Below are 23,688 nucleotides of genomic sequence, written 5' to 3' on the forward strand. Positions count from 1 at the left end.
AGGGTCTTTATTTTGGCCAAATTTAAGAATGGCATGGGTGTATAATTCTCTGCGTAAGAAATCCATAATTCAAGACCAAATCGTAATTTCTGACCTCTGACTATGAAAAACCAAAGCAAATGTCCCCTCAACTCGGAATTATTTCTTGGAAAGTGGGGAAGGTGTCCTCAACCCTGTTAACAGCAAATAAAGCGCTTCTTCTATACTTTTAAATGAGATTATAGTAGTATTTGCTTTACATCATCGACATACAAACACATTAGCTGGTTAAATCTATAACACTGATCATACAATGCCTATTCCGACTCAACTCGGAGAGAGAAGTCAGAGGTCAGAATGATGTCAATTTTGACATCTACGCATTTGTGGGTCAAGAGCATGGACTAGTCTTTGTTTGCTCTGTCCGAACACCACTTAGCAACATGCTGTTTTGAGAAGGCAAATGCAACACCGCTAATGTTAACAGGCTAGCTTATTACTCCGACTTCCCAAATTCCAAGTTAAGTCGAACGCAGCATTACCCTTGCAGATCTGCTTAGCTATCTATCTATATTATTAAGCAAACACTAGAGTAGGTGCAAAAAATAGCTTCCATCCTCATGTGAAGTAGAGTTTGTCTGAAAAACTATTAAATAAGACAGTGACGTTGAAATGGTGTTGATGGTAAGGCAGCTGCCTCCAGCTAACATTTATTTTTTGCCTTCTGACATGTGCTGCACAGTGAGAAAGATGTGGACGATGCTCACTTGATCATGTCCCTGGTCTCAAGCTGAGGGAGGATGATGGTGACGGTGTTGTCCGGTTCTCTCTTCACGTCCAGCTCTGGTTTGTTGGTGAGGATGGAGGGAGCGGTGCGAGCCACAAGCCGGTGTCTGGGGCCTCCGTCGCCGCTGTCCAGGCATGTGATGCGGAACTCGTAGGTGCTGTTGGCTCTCAGGTTGGTGATGAGAGCTTTGGTCATGCGGGCATCTATGTCCACTTTCTGGCGGTTGTATTCGATCTGTGGCAGGAAGAAATCGAAGACGACTTACTAACGGATAGAGGTGAAGGACCTCAAGTGAAAGAGTGTCTCTGAGTGCTGATCCTGTGTCCACCTGGCCTTTTATCATATAATGACTAGGGCCTCAGATTGCACTTAGCACATAATGGATAACTATATAATAGCATGTAATGAGGCTCAGGCTGGTTGTGAGGCAGCGTTTAGCAGTGTACTGTAATGCTACAATACAAATTTGTTTCTCTTCTTGTGGTTAATTTGCACAGATGACTGTCAGTGTAACTGAATGGACAGTAAAAGTGTTTTCATCAGTACTGAATACGTATGAATTTCTACAGCTTATAAGAACAACGTGATCAGAAATTCAGATCTAAACGCCTATAAACGTGACATTTTCAGACTGTTGTTTTGAGGATTTGGTTTAGTCTCACTCACCATGCAGCGGTATGGGAAGCGGCTGTCAGAAAACTTCCACGCCAGCAACACTGTTGTCTTGGTGACCAACTTAACTGTGAAGTTTTTAGGAACATCTGGCCGCACAAATGCGGACAGGAATGAAAAAAGAGAAACAGACAGCTGTTTTAGTCAAGATGACAAGGGACAATGAAGAGAAAAACAAAGAAATAGAGAGCGAGCGAGAGAGAGAGCAAGAGAGACACAGAGACTGGAAGCCTCTATTCCCGATGGGCTCCTGACGAGTAAGTGGTGTGTGGTGAACGCTGTGAAGGAGGTGAATAAAGGTGTTAGGACAAACAGTACAGGACACTTCCCAACTGGTGGACACAGACCCATGGAGCACAGCATGACATACGACTCAGCCTGGTCAGATGGACCCTACCAACCCAGAGTGGCTAAGAAAGTCCCACAAACCCCAGAGACAGACTTTGTCCCCTTTTGGGTTCCTCTGGATTGGCACTGTCACACTGAGTCAGGCAGGGACAAGAGGACAGCCCAAATCACAGCATGCCTACAGTTGTTAGGAGTGTATCTTGGGTTTCCATGCCACAAAACCATAATAGGACGGGAAAGGGTGGGTGAACTTTAAAAAAAAAAACAAGCGCAAAAAGAAACAAAACCAAAGAGCCAAAGAACTCAAATCTGCATCAACACTGCCTACAACTGAGATGTGACTCTCGTCTCAGCTCCTACCTGGCCGTACCTTAGGGGGCGTGGCTAAATGAGAGGGTGTGCATGTGTGCTTGTGTTCTGGGACTGTGAGAAGCGTGTCTGACCTTTCAGCACTTACCTCGCGAGTTCGGCGTTCCTCCCTTTCAAAACTGACTGACTTTTAACTTACTGACTCGACTTTTACCTTGGTTCGGGTTAGTGAGGTGAGCGTCCCCCCTGCGTTAGTTTAATCGAATCACGGTGTAGGTGCTTGGATTTTCAGTGCGAGGGTTGTGGTGGTGTCTGTTTTTTTTTGGTTTTCCGGAGAAAGAGAGACAGAAAAACAAGCCCTACCTGTGACGAGGGCCACTGTGCGATACTGGACGGTCGGGCTGTAGGGCCCGGGACCTACGCTGGTGTGAGCACGAATTTTCACGTCATAAACAGAGTCCGGTTTGAGGCTGTTCAATGTGTAGCTGTGCTCGGTGGCTGGCAGATGCAGCTCTACAGGCATGCTGGCTGTGCCTGCTTCCTGGTACGCAAGCGTGTACTCCGTGATAGCGCCGTTGCGCTCGGCTAGAACCGGAGGCAGCCAGGAGAGGTGCACTGAGCAGCAGGTGATATTGGAAGTGTCGCTGATCTGTGGGTAGCCGTGTGGCGCCTCTTCGTCAAGGCTCAGCTCCTGTTTGGCCTCCTCGCCGAAACCAGAACGCGACTTGGCTGAAATCTTGAAGATGTAGGTGGCACCCCGGTGCATGTTAGACACAGAGAACTCATGCTCATATGGTGCAAACTCCAGCGTCGCCAGTGGTGGGACATCTTTACGGCCAAACTGGAGGCGATAACCAAGGAGCTCCAGACCCGGGGCAAGAAGCTCAGGAGGGAGCCAACGTACCACAGCTGAGCTCTCCGAGTCCTGATGGACCCAGAGGGAGGGAGGGCCTGGCACTGAGGAAAAACACACAAAACACATTAGTGTAATACATTTACATACCAATAATAGCATGAAAATGAATAGCAATAATAATTAGCAATTACACATATTTTCTGTCCCTCTGCATAACAATAATTAACATGACGGAGTGAGTGCAACAAACGGCTTTAATGAGATGTGCCAGATTTCCAGATTTATAACTCTATAAGTTACATAGTTTTGATGGACAAGTTGGTAAAACAACATGAGTGTAAACTAGTGCCAGTGGTGTAGGAGGTGCTGAATACAATCTCATTTACTTGTGTCTGATAAAGAAAACACTATTCTTTAACGTGTAAACACAAACAGACACAGAGCCAGATAAACAGACTTTACGCACTGGTTCTGACTGGTTTCCAGAACAGAGGTTCACCAACATGCAGAGGTTAAGGGATTAATCTCCAGACACCACATTCATTCATTCATTTAACTTCAGTAACCGCTTTTCCTGGTCTGGGTGGTGGTGGATCCAGAGCCTGTCCACTGGCTGCGAAGTGGAAAGTTACACCCTGGATGGGATGCCAGTCCATTGTAGTGCACCATGCACACACATTCATACCTAGAAGCACCATTTTGAGGCACCAAGGAACCCCACACGGACACGGGGAAACCACAATAACTCCGCACAGACAGTAACCCGACATCAGGGTCAAACCGGAGACCCTGGAGCTGAGAGAAGGCAATGCTACCGTGCCACATAGACATGTTGTAATTTATTCAAATTTGATTCATGGTACCACAATGAGATTATGAAACAATCTTTATCCATCTTGATTTTCATTTTCTAAAGGCTGTATTGATCTTGGTTCAGTATGACCCCTTACTGATTGCAAAAATCAGCATTTTTGTCCATCATGTAAATGTCAATTATACATTTATGCTTTTCCAATAATGTTCTTTTTGTAGCATAAAAATGTGGTACCATTAACATTTTTTACCCAAAAAAATTATATAGCATCTTCCATTTTGAGTTCAAAGTGCTTCAGAAGGGTTTAAGATAAGTAATTAATATTTGTCTAAAATTCCTCTTCTGTATGGTAGTGCTTAGTCTTTATACTCCATGTGTTCCCATCACGTTATTGGTATGTTATCTGATTGTGTACACCTGTTCTGTGTCTGGTCCTTGATTTGTTTGGTTATTTATCCCCTGTTGTTTCTGTTTCTTGTTGCAAAGTCTTCTTTATTCTTTATTTCCTGGTTGTACTTCCTAGTTTAATGCTGCGTTGACCCCAGCTATGGACACTGTTTATGATTTTTGTATTGTCCCTAATAAAACACGTGCTGAGTATAAACACTTGTGTCATGCTTCTAACTGCACATTTCATTAATCCATAATTATTAAAGGAATAACAAATCATTAAAAATGATTACAAATAGGCTTTAAATAAGAAAAACAGAAGTATGCTTATATTTAAAGGAGGCAAATCATTTCAACAGAAGGACAAATGAGAGGAACTGGAGAGGCTCAGAGAGAAAGGGAGGGATGAAGGTGATGAGGGACATGGTGCAATATGGTGCAAGGAGAGGACGACGGGGGTCAATGTCTCCGTGATTGAGGCGGTAAACGCCGACTCCACTTCAGCCCAGTGTGCCGCCAACGTGCACCTCTCTCAATCCCTCACTCCATGGCCCCAGGCACGTTTCCCATCATGGCCTGCATTAATGGCTGCTGTTGACACACAGCCGCTGATTGAGAACGGATTGGGTTTCACTTTCATTTCCTCCCTCTCTTGCGCTCTAATTTCCAGCTCCCTAACTGCCCTTCTCATTTCCAGCGGAGCCGGGAGGAGGACAGAGGAGTGATCAGGAAAGGAGGAAAAAAAAAAAGCTCTTTGATGATGGAGGAATTAATTCTAAGCTTCACAGTGAGTTATGCTGTGCTACAGAAGTTGTCGTGTCGGTTTCTTCCTGTACTGTATTAATTCCAGATATATGCTGCGGGCAAACATTTCCATTTAATCTCATGTTTAAAACAATGAAACATGGACACTCCTTTTCTTAAAGGAAAAATCTATGATAAACAACTTGCAACTGAATCATTATAATTACCGTGATCTTCAATGGCATCCAAGATTTATTTCATAATGGTTTTCATTACATTTCATAATGAAATTCAGAGTTTTTTAGTTTGTAGCTTATTTCATCAAAATTTTGGTCTATTTTTACTTTGGTTAATGATTTCCTACATTACCCACAATGCGGTTCACCTACCCTGCTGACAGTGGTGCTAGAGGTATTTAGCCCTCGCTTCATCTCTACCTAAAGAGAGTGATGCAGCGGCACTTTAATCCTTTAGTCTGTCCAGCTCACGTCCTCATTTGTACACTCTGCTCAAACAGATCCACATTCATAGCATTTACGCTAATACCATCATCAATACCATCACACTCATCATTTCGTAGATTGCTAACTAGCTGTGTTGGGTCTCAACAGCGCTGTATAGCTGCATTGCATTCTGGAACTTCCGTGTCCAGCGTTTGCACCGACATCGCTAATTATTGTCATGTTGAATTTCACTGGAAAATAGTAAATAAGCCTGACCTTAAGATTGTTTAAAGACTGTAACTGTGCTAGCAAAATAATGTTCCTCCATGCCATCAGAGCGGCACAAAACTGCTAACTTCTCACAGGAACAATGAAAATGCAGCATTGACCACCAAATTAGAAGCAGAATCTCTAAACACACCACAAATATTCCAATATAATCATATTTATTGTGCTTCAGGATGGACTTTTTCTTTAATCCTTGACCTTCACTTGCTGTCATATGTGAATGTTTAATTAATAAGTACATACAGACTGACGTTTTTGGCGTTTGTAGTATTAGATGGAGCTCAAATCAACCACTAGATGCTTTCAGATCAATAACAGCGTCCAAATCAATCATAGTCATGTCTTTCCTCTTGGACAACGTGCAGCATCAAAAAGATCAATACGGGGACATTTGCTGTGGAGATGAAGGTGCTGTAAACTACTCTAATCTTTATATTGAAAAAGCTCCTTGTTGATTTCACAATCCGCTATAAAAAAAGCACGGCATCGTGTGTGGCAGGATCAGGATTGATCAGGGACATGACGAATAAAATGCAGGAAAACAAAATAAACCCAGACAGGTCAGTTTTCTCAATGTTCAAGTCAGTTTTCTCAGCACAAACTATTTCAATACATCATATGTGAGTCAAAGACAAAAAAGATTTTCAAAGCAGTGAAAATTCTAAAATGTAATATGAATGAGTTTCATGAGTTTATACTAGACACAGATTTTTTTGCTATGCAAGAATAAAGTCAAAAATATATTTTAGTTGATTGAAATTCATCCCACTGTACAAAAGGCATATGAATGTACATAAACAGTACTGTAAGAGTTGAACATAGTTTACTGGTATAGTTACATCTCCTACTTTGTTCTTTTTATCTGTATGCTCTTATAAGGACGTGAATTGCACTTAAAATACTATTAAAGTTTTATATTTATGACTTTTAAATCTTTTATATCCTCGAGTCAATAAAAGTCGTGTTCTGTTTTAGCATTAAATCTTATACGTTCTGACACACAGCACACACTTTTTTTTTTGTCTCTGACCCTCAGACTAATCCATTTTTACTGCAAATCTGAGATGGTGCTGTACAAAGGGCCAGGCTCGGCCCCCAGTTGGATGATTAGCATGCATCTGGAGCCCTGAAGTCTATCTCTGATTGGCAGACGGGAGGCTAAAGGTGGAGGCCGTGGAGAGTCCACGAGCATTTAAAAAGTGAGGCGCAGGCTTAAGTTGTCTGACAGCACAATACCCTCGATATGAAGCATGAAAGTGCCAGGAGTGCCTGCTCTGAGCGCCCATTGGCCGAGCCGCCCTGCCCTGCCGTCACATGAAAGACTGTGATGCTCTTTACCCGAGAAGGGCTAAGTCCGTTTTCCGCTTCCTCTCTTTTTCGCTTCATATATTTATTTATTTTGTTTAAGCTCTTTCTCCACACTCTCAGAAATGAGAAAAGGAGGGGGAAAGGGGGACGACGAGCATCCTTTTTGAGAGCCTGTGTGTGTGGCTGAGGCATATCAGTCTGAGTTTGTGTGAGAGTGCCTGCGTGTGTGTGAGTGCGTGGAGGTGTGTGTGTATGAGAGAGAGTGTGTGATGAGTCTGATGGGCAGCTGCGGTGGAGCTGTCACACACTGACACTTGCGATATGCGTACCTGTCACACTCTAGACGTATCATGGCAGAGCTAGGAGTCTCACCGGCAAAAGAAGAGTCTCCTCTGACCTGCAACCTGCACTGCTGCCCAGACCTCCTGCTCTCAGCTCTAAACAAGTAAAGATTCACTGGCTCCAATCAGCGCACTGCCACCAATGTTTACAATACTGCAGCAGTAAAGGAGGTGTGGCATCTGTGTATTTTTTTTAAACGAAGCTGCGGACACTAAGTGTCGTTACCTCTATTCCTGTCAGTCCTAGTAAAGGAGACGTGGCCTCTGTGACTGTCAGTCCCGGTGAAAAGAAGCTATGGCATCCATGCTTTTCAATCCTAGTGAAAAGAAGGTGTGGCATCTGTGTGTGTCAGTCCTAGTGAAGGTGATGTGGCCTCTGTGTCTGTTTGCGTGTGTCTGTCTTATTTAAGGAGGCGTGGCCTATGTGGCTGTCAGTACTAATAAAAACAAGGTGCGGTTTGTGTTCCTGTCAGTTCTAGTAAAGGAGATAGTGGCTGTGTGGATGTCAGTCCGAGTGCAAAAAATGCATGACCTCTGTGCCTGTAGTGAAAAAGATGTGTCCCCTCTGCCTGTCCGTACCGGTGAAGGGGGTGTGGCCTCTCTGTCTGTCATACATCATGTATTGACATGCACACTGTATAGTCTCAGAAGAAGAAATACTCATCTCACTAATACAGCACAGTGCAGAGCCTCTTATCTGTGGTGATGCTTATTGTTATTCAGCTACTAATCAGCCACACAACTGATTCAGGATCAAAGTCATCAGATCCATGCTGGTCCTGACTTTATCCCAGCCCTGACTTCACACCTCAGAAACTCTTAAATACAGCTGTAGTCTGAAGCACCTCCAAATTACCCACGAACAAACAACTGCAATAACCTATATTGCACTTTCTTTTTCGCCCCCTTCCTTTATCTGTAATAAGAAAACCTCACAGGTGTAATCAGCAGCTCACACAGCACAGATAATACCTACATCACACAACTCGTGTTATTACTGCTGTCTTTCCATGCTCCAGCACGTTATGTATTCTGTTCATGTCTCTTGTTTTTCCCCAGGGTTCATTTGGCTGCTGGAGGTGGCAGCAGGCAGCGTGTGGGGCTCTCTCTCTCTCTCTCTCTCTCTCACTCTCGTGTGTGTGTGTGTGAGAGAGAGAGAGATGATGACTGCATTAGCACTCACCTGCTCCCTTGGTCACCACCAGTTTGGGTTTGCTGCGTGCTCCATCGCCTTTGGTGGTGTAGGCTGCCACTGTGATGGAGTAGGTGGTGTCCGGCTGCAGGCCCCCGATCACCATCTCCTGCAGCAAACACATGAAAAATAGGAGAAAGAGATTGTAGGTGCTTTGGGTGTAAGTCATAAAAAAAATTAAAAAAAAAAAAAAAACGGCTACACGTCTGAGGGGAAGACAGTATGCGCTGCCACAGCTTTCATTTCACCCACTCTAACATCTGCAGACATTTTCTTAAGAAAAACAAATTCTTTAAGACCATGAGTCCTCAGGCTGTCTCTGTCTCGTGAACCTTCTAGAAAATGAGCATTAGAGAATTAATGCAGGAGAAGCCTGAGCAAATAGCTGGGCGGATTAATGAATTTTTTGCTGACCGGCTGCTAATCTGTCACACAAGCTTTGCGTGGGTCATTATTTTCACGTAGGTTGTCACTGAGGCACGAAAACTGTGTAGGATGGTTTTCTTTTTTTCCATTCTTTATTTCCAAATTAAATTTTTTAATACTGTCTGGTTTCTCTTATTTTTATAATTTGATTACTGTAAGCCTGCTTTCATACTAGCATTTAAAAATTTTTTTTTACAGACAAACTGCCGACCTGAGTGCCTTTGGTGCTCACGCGAAGTAAACTGTGTAACCATAACAACACTATCAGCTAACTAACAAGCCTACCATATTCTCTAGATTAGATTTATTATTAGTAGCAATGCAGAATAAATAAACATTGGCTGAACGCTGGTAATGAGGAGGCTGTTTCCCTTCACTGGAGCTTCTGAGGCAGAAAAGCAAGAGAATTTGAGTTGCTTGTGCGACTTGACTGTATGCACGTTGTTATTTTTAGTTACATTGCAATGTGGTAAGAGAAATGCAAGGTGTCGTGATTTGCCATGCCGTGACATGTTTGAACATGGAGCAGTGAAGCAAGCATGCAGAGAAGCTTTTGTGCGCGAGAGCACTTCAGTTCTGCGAACACTGAGCACTGAGAAATGCACACTTCCTTTCACCAGGGTCCACAATCTGCTTGTGACTCAAGGTGCAACTCAAGGCACCTCACTAACACTGCTCTGCACAACCAGGATCTCCTCACAATCTCTATTGAAGATGTTGTTTTAACAGCGTGAAATCTTAAACATAAAATTCAGTATGAGGAGTTCATTGCTAACAGCACACCAAAACAACGAATACAAACTAAACTAAATAAAATGTTCAGTGAAGCCACTGATTTCTTAGTACTAATATTAATACTAAGAAGGTTCAGTATTTGTATCAGTATCAGCGAGTATCATCTATAGCATTTTTTCTATATATGTACCGAAAAAATGATATAGATGCATGAACACAGACGAGGCGAGGGGGAAAAATGAACACTGGGCACGTGTGGGGAAAACAGAAAGACAGCCAAGTGTGGGTCCGACTACAGGCTGGAACAAACAACGTACATAAATCATGCAAATGTGTGAGTGATGGGTTACTGTGCATCCATATGCACAAAAAACACACACGAAAACCAAAAAAAGACTTCTAGTGGGTCAAGAGATTATTGTTTATCTCTCTTGAGCTCAGTGTGACACAATATTCATATTCACACACTTCAGAGCTGCACTGCACAACAACAACACACACACACACACACACACACAGACATTAATGAGCTCTTGATGTTGCATCACCCCCTCTGTGCATCATCAGTGGTGTGTTCTGACTGACGCTGCTGCTTGACACACTGCTCTCAGATCAAATCTGGATCAAAATCCATCTCAGCTGAGAGTGACCCTCGGTAGGGAGTGATGCAACACCACCAGCTCCACGACCACGCAGAATGCTCTGCTTCTGTTTGTGTACTCACGTATTCAGCCGTATCGTCCGTTTCCCACTGATTCCCCCCACCCAGAGGAGAGCGCATGGGAAAGCAATTTCAGAAAGAGAAAAGGAGACATACAGAGAAAGAGAGTGAGTGAGAGAGAGAGAGACAGGCATGAACAGAGAGGAAGAGAGCGGCACTGAAGCGGAGAGCACTCTGAAGCACGCTTGAAAAGTAGGTCGGGATGTAAAGGGAGAGGGAAAAAAAAGTTCACAGATAAGAGCAGCCAATAATTTATGCTCTGTTCGAGGATTCTGCACTCTGCATGTCCATTCTGTATGTATTCCGGCAACTGGATTTTCCATCTGTGAGTCTACTACAGATTTGCGTTAGCCATAAAGCGTGCATTAATTTATAGTCACTTATGGACGTTCAGTTCCATTAACACATGCTTGGATCTTCGAGAGAACTTTCTCAAAGGCTTCTTTCAAAGAAGTATGTGAGCGGGGCTCTCAGATATAGAAATTCTCCCGGAATAGTTTGAAAAACTGAACTTTTCCTATTTCTTTGATCAGCTAAAACATGCTTGGTGTCTGAAATCTGCTTTTCTAGTTTGTGGAAACTGCAATGGCCTCAAATACATTGTTTGGCTGAGTGATACCGAATCTGACTGGTCAGAAGCTGAATCTTTTATAACAGCAGCTCTGACAGTGCTACCAGCTGTAACTCCAATTCTAATATGCTATTGTTTCTATAGCAACCAGTCAGAGGCTTGTATGGGAGATACTTTACATAATCAAAGCCTAATAATAAACAGAACATGTTGTTATTTATCAAAGACAAAACATATCTTCATTTTCTGTGAGGAGACGTTTATTGAACACTTAGGGAAGGAGTCTCCAGTGTCAGCACATGAAAACATGAAAAGCTTTTTTGTCTTATTAACTTTACAACTTCTAATTTCATAATCAACTTTACAACTTTTAGGTCACGCCTCGTTACAGAGTCTGTTACTGGTGCAGTGACGCCAAACTTCTGAAAAGGAAAGTGGTTCAACTTCAAGATGGGCTACAACTTCAACATGCTTTTGTCCATATTTGTAGGTAACGTTATAAAACAAAACAACTTTAAACACCAAATGTGTTTCAGCTTTTTAACAACTTTCGAGATTTGTCCGTTTCATTTTTAGTTGACCTGCTGCATTAACACATTTCTTTTCGTGTGAATTTTTATTGTATTTTCTGTTATACACTTCACATACTTTTATACTCTCCTGCTTTTTATTGTATATTGAGCTTGTCATGTGTGTATTTTATTATTTTTTATTGAAGGTTTTTTTTTTGGTTTGTGTTTAGCTTAAATTGATTAGGACAACATGTTAAAACAAGGTTTATGAATAAAATTGACCAAAGATTGCTCCACACTTTAGTACTTACGGGATAACACTGTCAGAGACTAAGAAGAGAAAAAGACACTGAAATACTACCTTGAAGCTTTTTAAACCATTTTTCATTTCTCAAATGGAGAACGTGTGAGGTGTGTTTGAGGATTGCACTATAAATGTATAATGTGTGTGTGAACAGTGTAAGATGCGTTTTTGGAGTGTAAGTGAAGTGTGTAAGGAGTGTGTGATCACTGTGAGGAGTGTAGGTGGAGTGTATTTGTAGTGTGTGAGCAGTGTGAAAAAAAGTAGAGTACTGTGCAAAAGTCAAAAGACACCCTATTTTTTTTTAAGTACAAACTTTGTTATAGATTTTTATTCTATGACTTTTATTCTAATGACATTATTGATTCAGTACAAAAACATTTTAGATTTCCAAACATTAGTTTTCCAGCACAAAATTAAATGTTACAGAAAAATATTTGTATGTCAGTAAAGAAAGCAGCAGATTATGTAAGAAACACTTTTCAGACAAAAAACATAATGAAGGCTGCTGGGTTTTGTTGCAAAAATAAGAAGAAAGTGTGATAGTCAAAGTCTCCAGAAGAACTGTGGCTGCTTCTGCAAGATGCTCAGTAACACTTACAGCTCATTTCCTTATAAAACTGCACACACTGTACCTGAGACTACTATTTTTTTTTAAAGTGAAGGATCGTCACACCAAATATTGCCTTTGTTTCATTTATTACTGTTTACTGCTCTTTATAGTATTTTTTTTTTTTACGTAGAAAAAGACTTCTGCACAGTACTGTATGTGTGGAGTTTCAGAGTGTATGAGAAGCCTGTGAACAGTGTGAGCAATGTTTGAGCACTGTCTGAGCCATATGAAGTGTGTGAGCAGTGTGAAGAGTGTGTACCTGGGCGTCAGCCAACATTACATCCTTGATGAGCGGGAGCCCACGTGCTTCGCCGTTCTCCACCCGTACATAGTGCACCTGGTAACCACGGATCTGGCCGTGCTGTCGCCCGGGCAACAGCGAGCGCCACATCACCTTCAGTGCAGTGGAGTTGATCACCTCCACCTCCACCCGTCGAGGGGGTGCACCAGGAACTACAGGAAAAACACACAGAGTTAGAATCCTGGTTTTATTTGAGTTAAAATCTCAGTTTTATTTAAGTTAGAATTCTGTTTTTATATGAGTTTAGAATCCTGGTTTTATTTGAGTTAAAATCTCAGTTTTATTTAAGTTAGAATTCTGTCTTTACATGAGTTTAGAACCCTGGTTTTTTTTGAGTTACAATGCTGGTCACATTTAAATTAGAATCCTGGTTAAATGTGAGTTAGAATCCTGATTAAAATCCTGGTTTTGAGGTAAAATCTTGGTTATGTTTGAGCTACACTCCTGGTAACATTTGAGTTAAAATCCTGTTTATATTTGAGTTAGAATCCTGTTAACTACATTCTGCATATTGTTATGTGAAACACCGCAGCACAATCCCTCAGCAGACAAAGGGACAAATGCAGAGAAGCTGCCTCAAGGCAGAGACAAAACAGATCAATTCTGTGTGCTATTGTTTTTTTTTTTCCCACTGACTGCTGTTATTATGATGGAGTCATCCACCTACAGGCTACTGACACCGCCGTCTCGCAGAAATGCTTTCCTGCTGCCTTCAGCGCGACTACCATCCGATTAGGTGAAACAAGTCTCAAATGCACTTACAGACTTAAGGGACTTTGAAATCAAATCTCTTGCCTTTACTCATACTCAAGCTGCTCCTGCTTTATCACTGTTCTCCGCTCCCAGCTGAACAATCTACTGTCTGCCTCCCGTCGCCCCGCAGCCTCCGATCCGAGAGCTAATGAAAAATCTGTTTATATGAAGCCTTGGCGTTTAAATGGCGCCTTTATTGTGTATCGCTCTCAGGAGCGGAAAGGTTCTCGGCACTGTCAATAAAACACTCATTTTGTATTTACTTTGGGGGGGAAAAGGAGGAGGGGGTAAGAAGTGGAAGTGTATACGCGGTAATGATGAAATTGTATAATATTCATATAATGATATGACAAAACACAATATAACTATTGTGATACTCGCAGTAAAATAGAATTAGTTCAATCTTAAATTGGACTTTGGCCAGCTGTTTAATTTCCCCCCTTTTTCCCCTCCTTGAATAGATATTTTTGTAAACATTACCTAAAAATATCAATGATAACTTGGTACTACTGATGTGCTGGCTCTTTGTTAGCAAACATAAATACTGCTATACATTTTATGTAATCACGTATTGTGATATGATCTTCCTGCCATATTGTCTGCCGCTAGTATTTAGCAGATTGTTTCAAATACATGCATTTATTCTTTAAAATGTCTCACTCCGTGATGCCGGAATTTTCACTCCTTTGTTGCAAAACAAACTAAAGGAACCCTGGAGGGCCCAGTGCTCCCCATCTGACCTGCCAGAGTTGCTCTATCCATGCTGGGAACCCCAGTTCAGTCTCCCCAACACACACACGCTCTCACATCCATCACTGAGCATGTGTGTGTGTGTGTGTGTGTGTGTGTGTGTGCGCCAGGCAGGGTGGCGGAACTGCTGGGCATTGTGTATCGATTAGCAGCTTGTCCCCTGAACTCCAGCTGTCACTCAGCATGGAGCACTGCTGTCGCTAGGGATGTCGGGCACAATTTCTTACAACCAGCAGCTGGCTGAAGATCATTTCAGAGCTCATAAGTTGCCTGTCTGCCTCAGTGACTCCAAGAAAGAGGGAGAAATAAAACGAGGGTGGGTAAAAGCAGCGTTTTTGTTTGGAACCCACTGTTCCACTAATTGACTTGAGAAGAGCTGTTACGGCTTGCCATTGTGCTGTGCAGTAGTTTTGGTGGAATTTAAACTGCCTCTAATTAGACTTCATTACTGTGAGTACAAACTAGATAAGGCTACCAAGTATCCTTCACTTACAGAAGTGTAATGGTGGGAACTTGCATATTCGATATTATAGAACCACTCATTTCCATAAATCGATACTCCAACAACAAGGTTAGCTAAAGATGGTGCAGGGTTCGTACCGTCCTCGTCAGTGCGGCACGTGAGTGCTACACTCTCCGGTCCCGGGCCCACAGCGGTGGCTGCAGCCACGCTCACACGGTACGGCGTCCACTTTTCCAGTCGCTGCAGCGTTATCTCGGTGGAGGTGGCTGGTGCCTGCAGCTCATCCGTGGTCTCAGCTCCGACCCCGACCCCAGCTCCGCCCCCCGCCACTGCATAGCGCACTATGTACCCGACCAGCGGGCCATTCTGGCTCTCAGAATGCGGGGGGTGCCAACTTACCAGCAGAGACGTGGAGCTAGGGCTGGAGCATTTAACCTCCTGAGGGGGGGCGGAAGGCTCTGCGCAGGCAGGGAGGGGAGGGTAAGGAGGGAGGGAGGGGAAACAAAAAACGAAAAGATGGGAAAGAGAAAAAGAAAATGATAAAAGGGAACAAACCAAACTGAAAAAACAAGCCACGACAGCACCAAACATAAGGCAAAAAAAGGAGGAAGAATCAACTGATTCAAAGGGCAAATGCAAATGGGAACAGAAGAGGAATGTAACATGACATGCATAATAATGAAATATGAAACTGGGCTCATTTTTAAAAGGTTGCTAGACCACAGGGCTATGGTTCGACCCGAAATATTTACCACCTCACAGCTGAGGCGCTGAGTAACGGATAGAGCAGAGAGTGACTGTCCTACACATCATACTGTAATTGCTCGGGATGGATCAATACCATTTTTTCAGATCAAATACAAGCACATGGGCTTTGGTGCTTATCCATACCAATACGGAAAAGCGTAACCTATTTAGTATTAATCAATTAGGGACATTTTATTTAGCTCTGTTTATGTTTCTCCAGCGTCCATGCACTTAGGCTAACAGGCTCGCTCTTTCTAAAATGCATGACCTAGCTATATGATTTAGCTTGAATTGAGCAAGTAGGGCTGCAGTGGAGAAGAGCGGATTTTGTTTCAATTCGGAAAAACGCTTCTGTACAGCTGTGAGTAAAATATATTTTAATTACGTCAGAATATCTCGTTATTAAGGACTGATAATGGCTGATCATCAACAGCATACCGAACTGACAGTGTACGCTAGGCTTGCATTGCACATTATCATGTGGTATCGAATAATGATAATAATCAAAGCAAGTTTTATGAGTACAAGTAAATAAGAACGGATCCCTGATACCAGTATTGGTATCGATGCATCCCTGCTTATTACCTTTCACATTAGACTGTGATCACTTGATACAAGGCAAGATCTTATCTGGCCCTGAGGAAAGTTGTGTCCTGGTTTATCAGTGTCTGAATGAATGTGTGCTGTTTGTGGTTTATATTACAAAGACTACATGTATGAGGTTCTGAATCGATAGGATAACTCTGTGGTAATCTTATTAAGTCCCACAGCCTGTGATCTCTGACAGAACGGAGATGATAGGCTCCAACCTCATCAGCCCACCTGCAGTGGCCGGTTAATGTGCTAAGTGTATTTTGCATTGCAAGGCTATGTGCTGGTGTTTCTGCCAAACATACTTTCTTGCATTGCAAAAAAGGAGCCCAGCTAATTATCAAAGTGACAGTTATTTCTGTTTGTGAAGGAACGTGTTCAACTCAAAGGACAAACAAATGATAAGGGCATTTTGCAGAAAACAAATCAAGAGACAACATGATTGGAATTTCAAACAGAACACCTTCTGCAAAAAAAAAAAAAAAATCTTAAATTAATTCAAATGCGACTAGGGGATTACAGGAAAATTAATTCCTCTGCAAAATAAATAACTGAAAAAACAAAACAAAAAAACACTACGATCCAAAATGTCAACTCATAAGGTAGATGGAAAGCTGCTGGGCTTCAAACTGAAAATAAGACCATCAAAAAAACAGCAACGTTGTTTTCCTTTACATAATACGTACCTGGCCTCCATCAAATAAACTCTACTTTTTTTTTTTTTTTTTTAAAGACTTTCTTACCACAAGCACCCAACTACAAGGAAGCAATATTCCCTGAGCCGGCGGGTATCAACTCTCCCCTTCTTTACAAAACCTCTCAGCCGAATGCCGGATCAGTGCACAGGGGACCGCAGCCGGATTGATTTGCGGTATATTCGAGGCATGTCCAGACTTTAGATGTAAAGATTTGAGCTTTGGCTTGATTTGTGGTGCTCAGAGGGGGAGAATTGTCCCAGTGCTTTAGCTAGGACTGTACAGTACTCTACACTGCTTACACTATGTTGAGGGTCCACATGGCTGAGAGAGAGACACTGGCTTTTTGTTCTCCTCCATCTATTCATATTCCCACCCTCATCTATATCCTCCAAATCCCACTGTCTGACAGACAGAATCCCGTTTCACTGATCTAAATGTCAATGTCAACTATTTTTTTTTTTCCTACATACTTCGTTATTTGCTACAGTCTGTCAAGCTTGGTTTTGTTCATGGATAAGTTCTGATTAAAATCTGAGTTAAAAGTGAATTTGTGGCCATTTGTGGCGCTTCTTCTGTTAATGCCTTATGTTACATAAGGAGCTCAGTTGCTTCAGTTACTTTATTTTTCACAAATTAGTTTACCTTGTACAGCTTTACCGCATTGTTTCCCTCTGCCATATCTTGTCATAATATTTATGCATTTCTGTAAGAAATCCCAGGTATATGCTCCCATGGCATACTTTTAGTCACCTTGTAAGTATTGAAATACATTTTTTGCCAAAATAATTGTTATACCTATTGGTGACAGGAATGGGATCATGATAAATGTCAATAATTATTTACTTTCTCATATAAACAGAGTCACACTTTGTATCACCCATGGTTTATGTATTAAGAAGTCCTGAACCCACATGCAATTCATGCAAGTAAAACATCATCATCATCATTATTGTTATTATTATTATTATTATTATCATTATTAATTTAGACTATAATTCAGATTATTGCATAATCACATCTAATTTTATGGATTTTGCAGGATTTGGGGTACAAATGTCGTTCTTTTATTAATAAAAACATCTGTTCATCAACTGTCATTAAGAAATTATGTCAAATAGATGGACTAACAAAATTATTCCAGTACATTTGAAAACCTACTGCAATTAAGCTGAGAGGCTAAACTGCTTTTTTGGTTAAACATGAAGGATTTCGAATGTGCCATTATGATATGAGTGATGGCACTGTGATGGCCTCTAGAAGCTTTGTGATATAATCCTTGGGTGTAACCATGCATGATGCCCTATAGCTGATTGGAATTGAAATGATGTGAAATAGGATTCTTGTCTGTTGCCATTTATCTGTATCTAACCCCCAAAGTGCAGAGATATCAGGAGAGTTATCAGGAGCAGGGTCTCAGGATCTCAGTGTGTGGACCCTCCATGAGCAGGTCTGAATGTGAACGCCACTGTCTGAACATTTTTTCCAGAAGGCCAACGTTCTGGTCGCCCTTCTGACCGGCTTAGGAGTGTCTATCTCTCTAACCCCCAGGAATCACATCACATCCCCCTCTCTTCAAGAGAACGCAATTAGCCTTTTAGGTGTGTATGAATAACAATAAACTAGACTATTTTGATGATAAGCTGTATTGAATGCTTTGGTTTGGGGGATGTGTGGGGGTGAAAAAGTACTCTTTGCCTGTCAGTGGGGTCTTTGCTTTGTTACTGCAGACTCATAGCAGCCTACAACGATGGCCTTCAGATACACACTGTACTCCGACTTGACAATCTTTAAATTGTACACTGCACCACAGAGGAAAAGATACACAATACACAAGATTTACCCTGCTTCCTCGTGTTTCGGAAGAAATCCACGCTGCCGCTTTGACTTGAAATGAGGTTTGCACGCTGAGCATGGGAATGAACAGGAGGCTTTAACCTTAATGGCTGTTTAGTCTTGAGCGTGTACTAGTAATCAAGGCGTTGTCTCATTACGGTGATGTGTGTGGTGAGTGTTCTGATGCGTTGTGTGTGTAATGAAAAGCTGCAGTGCTGCTTTGAGGTAATTGGAACTATATCTAGCAGAGAGAGAAAGAGAGAAAGGATGAGAAAGAAAAAGGATGACTTATATCTCTCTGTGTTATCTCTCTGCAGCTGGCAGGGTTTTTTTTGCGTTCATCGAGGCTGCGCTCAAAAAAGACAACCTCTTTTTATTCCTCTGGCTCTTCGCTCCATTAGCAGCAAAGCAGAAAAGCTTTGTCCCGAGCTGTACGCAGGACTGCAGGCGACCTCCGTCAGGACTAGTCTGTTCAATCTAAATTCTAATCTGAACCATTGTGAGAAAAACGGTAGAACGGCAGGAGCTTCATCCATGCGTGTGACACGTGGACAACCGGAAGCATGTGGAGGGAGAAGTGATTTCCCTCAGGCCTGCGTTCCTTGTTATCGAGCTTCGTGGGTTTACCACAGTGATTTATGAAAGACAGGTCACACGTCCAACTACAGGAATACGGGTCATCTGTCACACAATAAACGGGCTATGTGGTCCTAGGGTGACTGTTCAGAGACAAAAACGAAAGCAGCTTAAAAGGATAAAAAAAAAAAAAAAAACATCTCCAGATGCCCCTTGCAACAGTCTCTGAAGAATAATTTCAAGGTTTGCATACTGGCACAACACCCTCCTGGTGACACATTTTGGATGTAGAAGTACATTTTTAAAGATGCTACAAAAACACAACAAATTCGTACACGTGGTCAAAATGCTGAGATTGAGAGATGCAAAACTGTAACACTGAACACTGGATTTTACAATAAATCAGCTAGTTTTAGGCTAGTAAAATGTTAACATTGACATCAAAAGGACATGAAGTGCAGCGGCAGAGTGGACTTCTTCCAAACAGCGAGCACTTACCTCTGAGGAACTCACACTAGAATGATTTGTTTGTGTGTTTTGGATGCTGTTTTGTACAGGACTGACTGTTCGACTGTCACCTTCCTGACCTCTCTCACAGTGACTCCATCTTTTTATTTTGCTTTTCTGCTTGAGCGAGGGCTCTCTGAGAGCCAAATCGTCCATCTGCACGGCCATGAAAGGCATCATAGGCCAGAGCGGAGGCCTCCAGAGCACCACAGTCCCAAGCAGAAGGCTAAAACTGTCCCCCAGAGATACTTACTCTCACCTTTAGTTTAATGGATTTTCTTTGAGAATGCTACATGCTGTGCTGGGGAAGTTGGAGGGGGCTGAGGTTGCTGACTGTTGTGGCAAAAAGGGAAAAGAAAACCCAGTTTCGGGCAAGGGAACTCACTTAAAGCTGTCTTCTCTTGTGAAGTGAACCATATGTGTCTCATAAAAAATCATACACTGGAACAGCAACAATGAAAAAAAAAAAAAAAGGGAAAAAGCAAACTAATATCTCTCCAAAGTCTCTTTAACTGGCACTGAAAGAAATAAAGAAAACCCAAGTGACACTGAGCCATACAAATGGAAGCTTTGGTTTCATTTTAGCAGGAAACAAATATATGAAACATATAAATATATCTATATATATATACATATATCACACATGTATGTTGTGATGAAGATATATAAAGACCACATAAAAACAAACAAACAAACAAACAAACAGAAAAACAAACAAACAAAAAAAAAACACTGAAGCACAGACACATATTGAGATGGGGAAGGTGGACACACACAGGTTAGTCATGCCTGTCCTGGCCAGGCCAGTGTTCAGGGAAGGCAAGTGTTAACAGGATCCCTATAGCACCCCCGTCAGGCAAGTGAGGAGTGCTGCATGCAGCCTGTGCTCTCTAATGTTCAAGCTTTTACTGCGTGTGTATCTGCTGTGGCTTTTTGCTTCACCACACACACCCCACTGGTGGAAACAGAAAATGTTTTAAACACTGCTGGCTCCTGCTGCCATGGCTTTCTTTTGCTGTTCTTCATTTTTGTTTTAAATTTTGGCTAATTCATGCTGACAACTCTGAAGCCACAGGCAGCCAAACACCACACAAGAGACTGGCTCTCGGGCCGTATTAAACATGTGTAACAAGAACTGAATATTTGATCACTTAGATTGGGTATCTACTCTAAATCATGAAGTCAGGTATTGAGTGTGTATTTTTAGCTGGAGGTTTTGAATAATTCACTGGTCTTCCTGATATGCACGCTGCCTAGCAGCAGGGGTTCGGCGGCCGCCAACCATGAGGACTTCAGTCCGACTCAGTGAGAGGGAGCAGACGCAGCGGAAAGCCATGGCACACACTGGAGTCAATGACATTTTGTGCATTTTGGTCGCAAGCGAGAAAAGGTGCACTAGCTGTTGGTGAATGAAAAGAAGGGGGAAGAAAACAGGTGACAATATTGATTTGTTGGTTTCGCATTTAGAAAAACTGAAAAGCACAAACAGCAGCAGAGAAAAACAGGAAAAAAACTATGGAGCAACAGCCAGTGGTACCACCCTCGCAAGAAGGCGCAAGAATCCATTAAACTAAATAATCAATCCTAGTATTTATCATCTTGTTCATGAATCTCTACCTATACATTGCTTAAAAAAAAACTAGGCTTGTGCAATATAACTTATTAATAGTTCCTAGAGGGTCTTTCACTTCCACAATGTCCAGTGACATCTACTGCAATTATATTATATTATTTATTTATTATATTACTAATTGTACAAGTTTGCCAACTTCTGAATTTACTCTTTTTAAATTATAAAAATGCACAAAATTCTACTCTCAATTTACATTTTTTCTTGTTAATTTTGCATTTACTATTAATCAGTTTGATACAATACCTTTTCAATCACCTTGTTCTGAACCCATCAGTTGTGGCTGCAATTGCAGAAAAAAAAATGGCAGACCTGGTGCAAAGAAAAAGTGTCATGCCTCAAGCTAGCAATTTTTCGTATTCAAATCAATGGACATAGTCAACCACTTAATCTGAGTGAAGGGCAAAATTGGTAACAGACGTCACAAAGGACAGTAATACTATGAATCTGCGGAATCCTAAAATGTTTTTGTATAAAATAAGATACTGTACTAATGTTCAAGCCTGCGTTGATTCATAAATGGTTGAACTACAGCAACTTGCAGCAGTGGTGATGTCCGTGTAGTTTACATGTAAACCGAATGACACTCAGTGCCACTACATGTATTTTCCGTTTTCTTTTTTTTTTTAGTGTCTTATTTTTTATCAGTTCTGGACAATTAAATCATTAAATCAAGATTTTTTTAATGGTAAATCAATATTGCACAAGCCTAGTGAATAAACAGGCTGAAATGAAAAGCATCAAATGTCAGCTTGTTAATATTGGGAAAGAATAGTCAGTAATTACATTCACATTAATCAATCAATGTTGTGTCACATACATTTAATTACAATGTAAAAGACATACTGTTATTTCAAAGCATTAAAATCTCATTCATCTGTGTGACAGCTCAAACACAAACACACACAGTAATACGGCAAAAAAAAAAAAAAAAAAAAAAAAAAAAAGGAGCGGTTCTTTCTCTCAACCACTGTAAATCCCTCGTCAAAATACAAATTTAGAGTAGTGTCAGATTTAAAGGGCTAGGCAAGGTGCGTGTCCCTAAAACATTTCCACTTCAGATGGCCATACAGGAGATGTACGCACACACACAGACACACACATGCACACACTCACACGCTGTTAACATTTACTCTTGACATTTGCGATGCCCTGGATTTGGGGACTTTGGTGAGGGATACACACCCTGCTCTCAAACAGAGTTGCTTTGTCTGGTCACATATAATGCTTGGAATAAACATGGCCAGAGCCTTTTCACAGTCAAAACACCACACCGCAAAGGTGTCCATTTCTGAAAACAAACAGTAACAAGAAAGTAAAAGGGGTACATACTGGCTTGTGATGTCTTCTGAGAGATTTCGTTGGTGAAGGCACCAATGCCTTTGTTTGAAACAGCCGCCAGGGAGAAGTAATACTCTGTGTTCGCTCGCAGACCCTCCACCACATAGGACGAGGTCGGGCTGAATGATTTTGTGACCTATTTGTTGGGGAAGAGTAAGTGAAATGTAAAATTGAATGATATGTTACATAGAACTTTGTCCAATGTTCAATGGGTTTGTCCATTGCCCTGCATTTACACTAATTACAAATAATAAAGTAACAGTTACTCTACGTTCACACCAGTGAGTGGTTTGTAGTTTATCTCTTGTGTGTGTAGCAACCACTACTGTTGTTGCTTGTGGGTGTGGCCAGGGTAGTACACAAAACGAATAGCCTCCAGTCCACTATGTAAATATTACACACAACTTCTGTTTAAAATGTATTTAAGTTTGATTTATGTGTTACATGCTAGGCTTTGTATTAACTTCTTTGACAGATTAGCAAAGCAAGGTAACTGCACTAACCATGTGCACTCACCAGAAGCACCAACGATCTTCCAAGCTTTATTTTGCTTCATAATCCCTTTATACACATGTATATATATGCCAAGGTAAAATGATACCATGGTTTTTCTTCCATTTTTGCATGCTAAACAGAAAAACCACAACTACACACACATATGATTGGTCTGAGGAATCAATCGAGCCAGTTGTTTGGATTTGTCACTATACCGCATTATGCCTATTTTGCATAGAATTGAGAAAATCTCAATTCAAGTGCCACTTGTTGCTGAATTTGTGTTTCTGTGTTACACACACATATAGAAAATGAACTGATACCCTTTGCTGCTTGCTAGTGTGAACGTAGGGTGAACCGTCTTTCTTTCATTTTTGTGTCAGACAATGTGTTTAATCAGAACTAAACCCAGGTATAAAGTAAAGTTATAAGAGCAAAAGATTGGGGAGCATTGGAAAGTGTGTGTCATAAGATTACTGGTCTTAGCTAGTCATTTGAATTTGTCACTTTTCTGCATTACAACTATTTAGCATTAAACTGAGAAAATATGTTTATTAATGTGCTCGATCAGAGCTCCATGTCCAGAACTTACACAGTAAATGAATGGCTCATGTTTTTCATTTGCCAGTGTGAACATAATGATGGAATTAACA

At 41.5% G+C, this 23,688-nt stretch overlaps 1 protein-coding gene across 15 annotated transcripts in view; it reads right to left on the reverse strand.

Moving 5' to 3' along the window:
* ptprsa (protein tyrosine phosphatase receptor type Sa) overlaps positions 1 to 23,688 on the reverse strand; it is a 236,381-nt gene that overhangs the window by 48,182 nt on the left and 164,511 nt on the right. For 9 of the 15 annotated variants that reach the window (XM_053238028.1, XM_053238026.1, XM_053238027.1 and 6 more), the window contains 8 exons: positions 22,532 to 22,676; positions 14,755 to 15,075; positions 12,610 to 12,803; positions 10,357 to 10,383; positions 8,463 to 8,580; positions 2,459 to 3,052; positions 1,433 to 1,527; positions 747 to 1,000 (listed from right to left, as the gene is read on the reverse strand). In XM_053238028.1, the coding sequence (XP_053094003.1) occupies positions 747 to 1,000; positions 1,433 to 1,527; positions 2,459 to 3,052; positions 8,463 to 8,580; positions 10,357 to 10,383; positions 12,610 to 12,803; positions 14,755 to 15,075; positions 22,532 to 22,676 (1,748 nt within the window). The remainder of the gene's footprint in view (positions 1 to 746; positions 1,001 to 1,432; positions 1,528 to 2,458; positions 3,053 to 8,462; positions 8,581 to 10,356; positions 10,384 to 12,609; positions 12,804 to 14,754; positions 15,076 to 22,531; positions 22,677 to 23,688) is intronic. The other 6 variants (XM_053238038.1, XM_053238036.1, XM_053238039.1 and 3 more) reach the window with 2 other exon arrangements.

The sequence above is a fragment of the Pangasianodon hypophthalmus genome, chromosome 11 (assembly GCF_027358585.1).
Source record: "Pangasianodon hypophthalmus isolate fPanHyp1 chromosome 11, fPanHyp1.pri, whole genome shotgun sequence".
NCBI lineage: Eukaryota > Metazoa > Chordata > Actinopteri > Siluriformes > Pangasiidae > Pangasianodon > Pangasianodon hypophthalmus.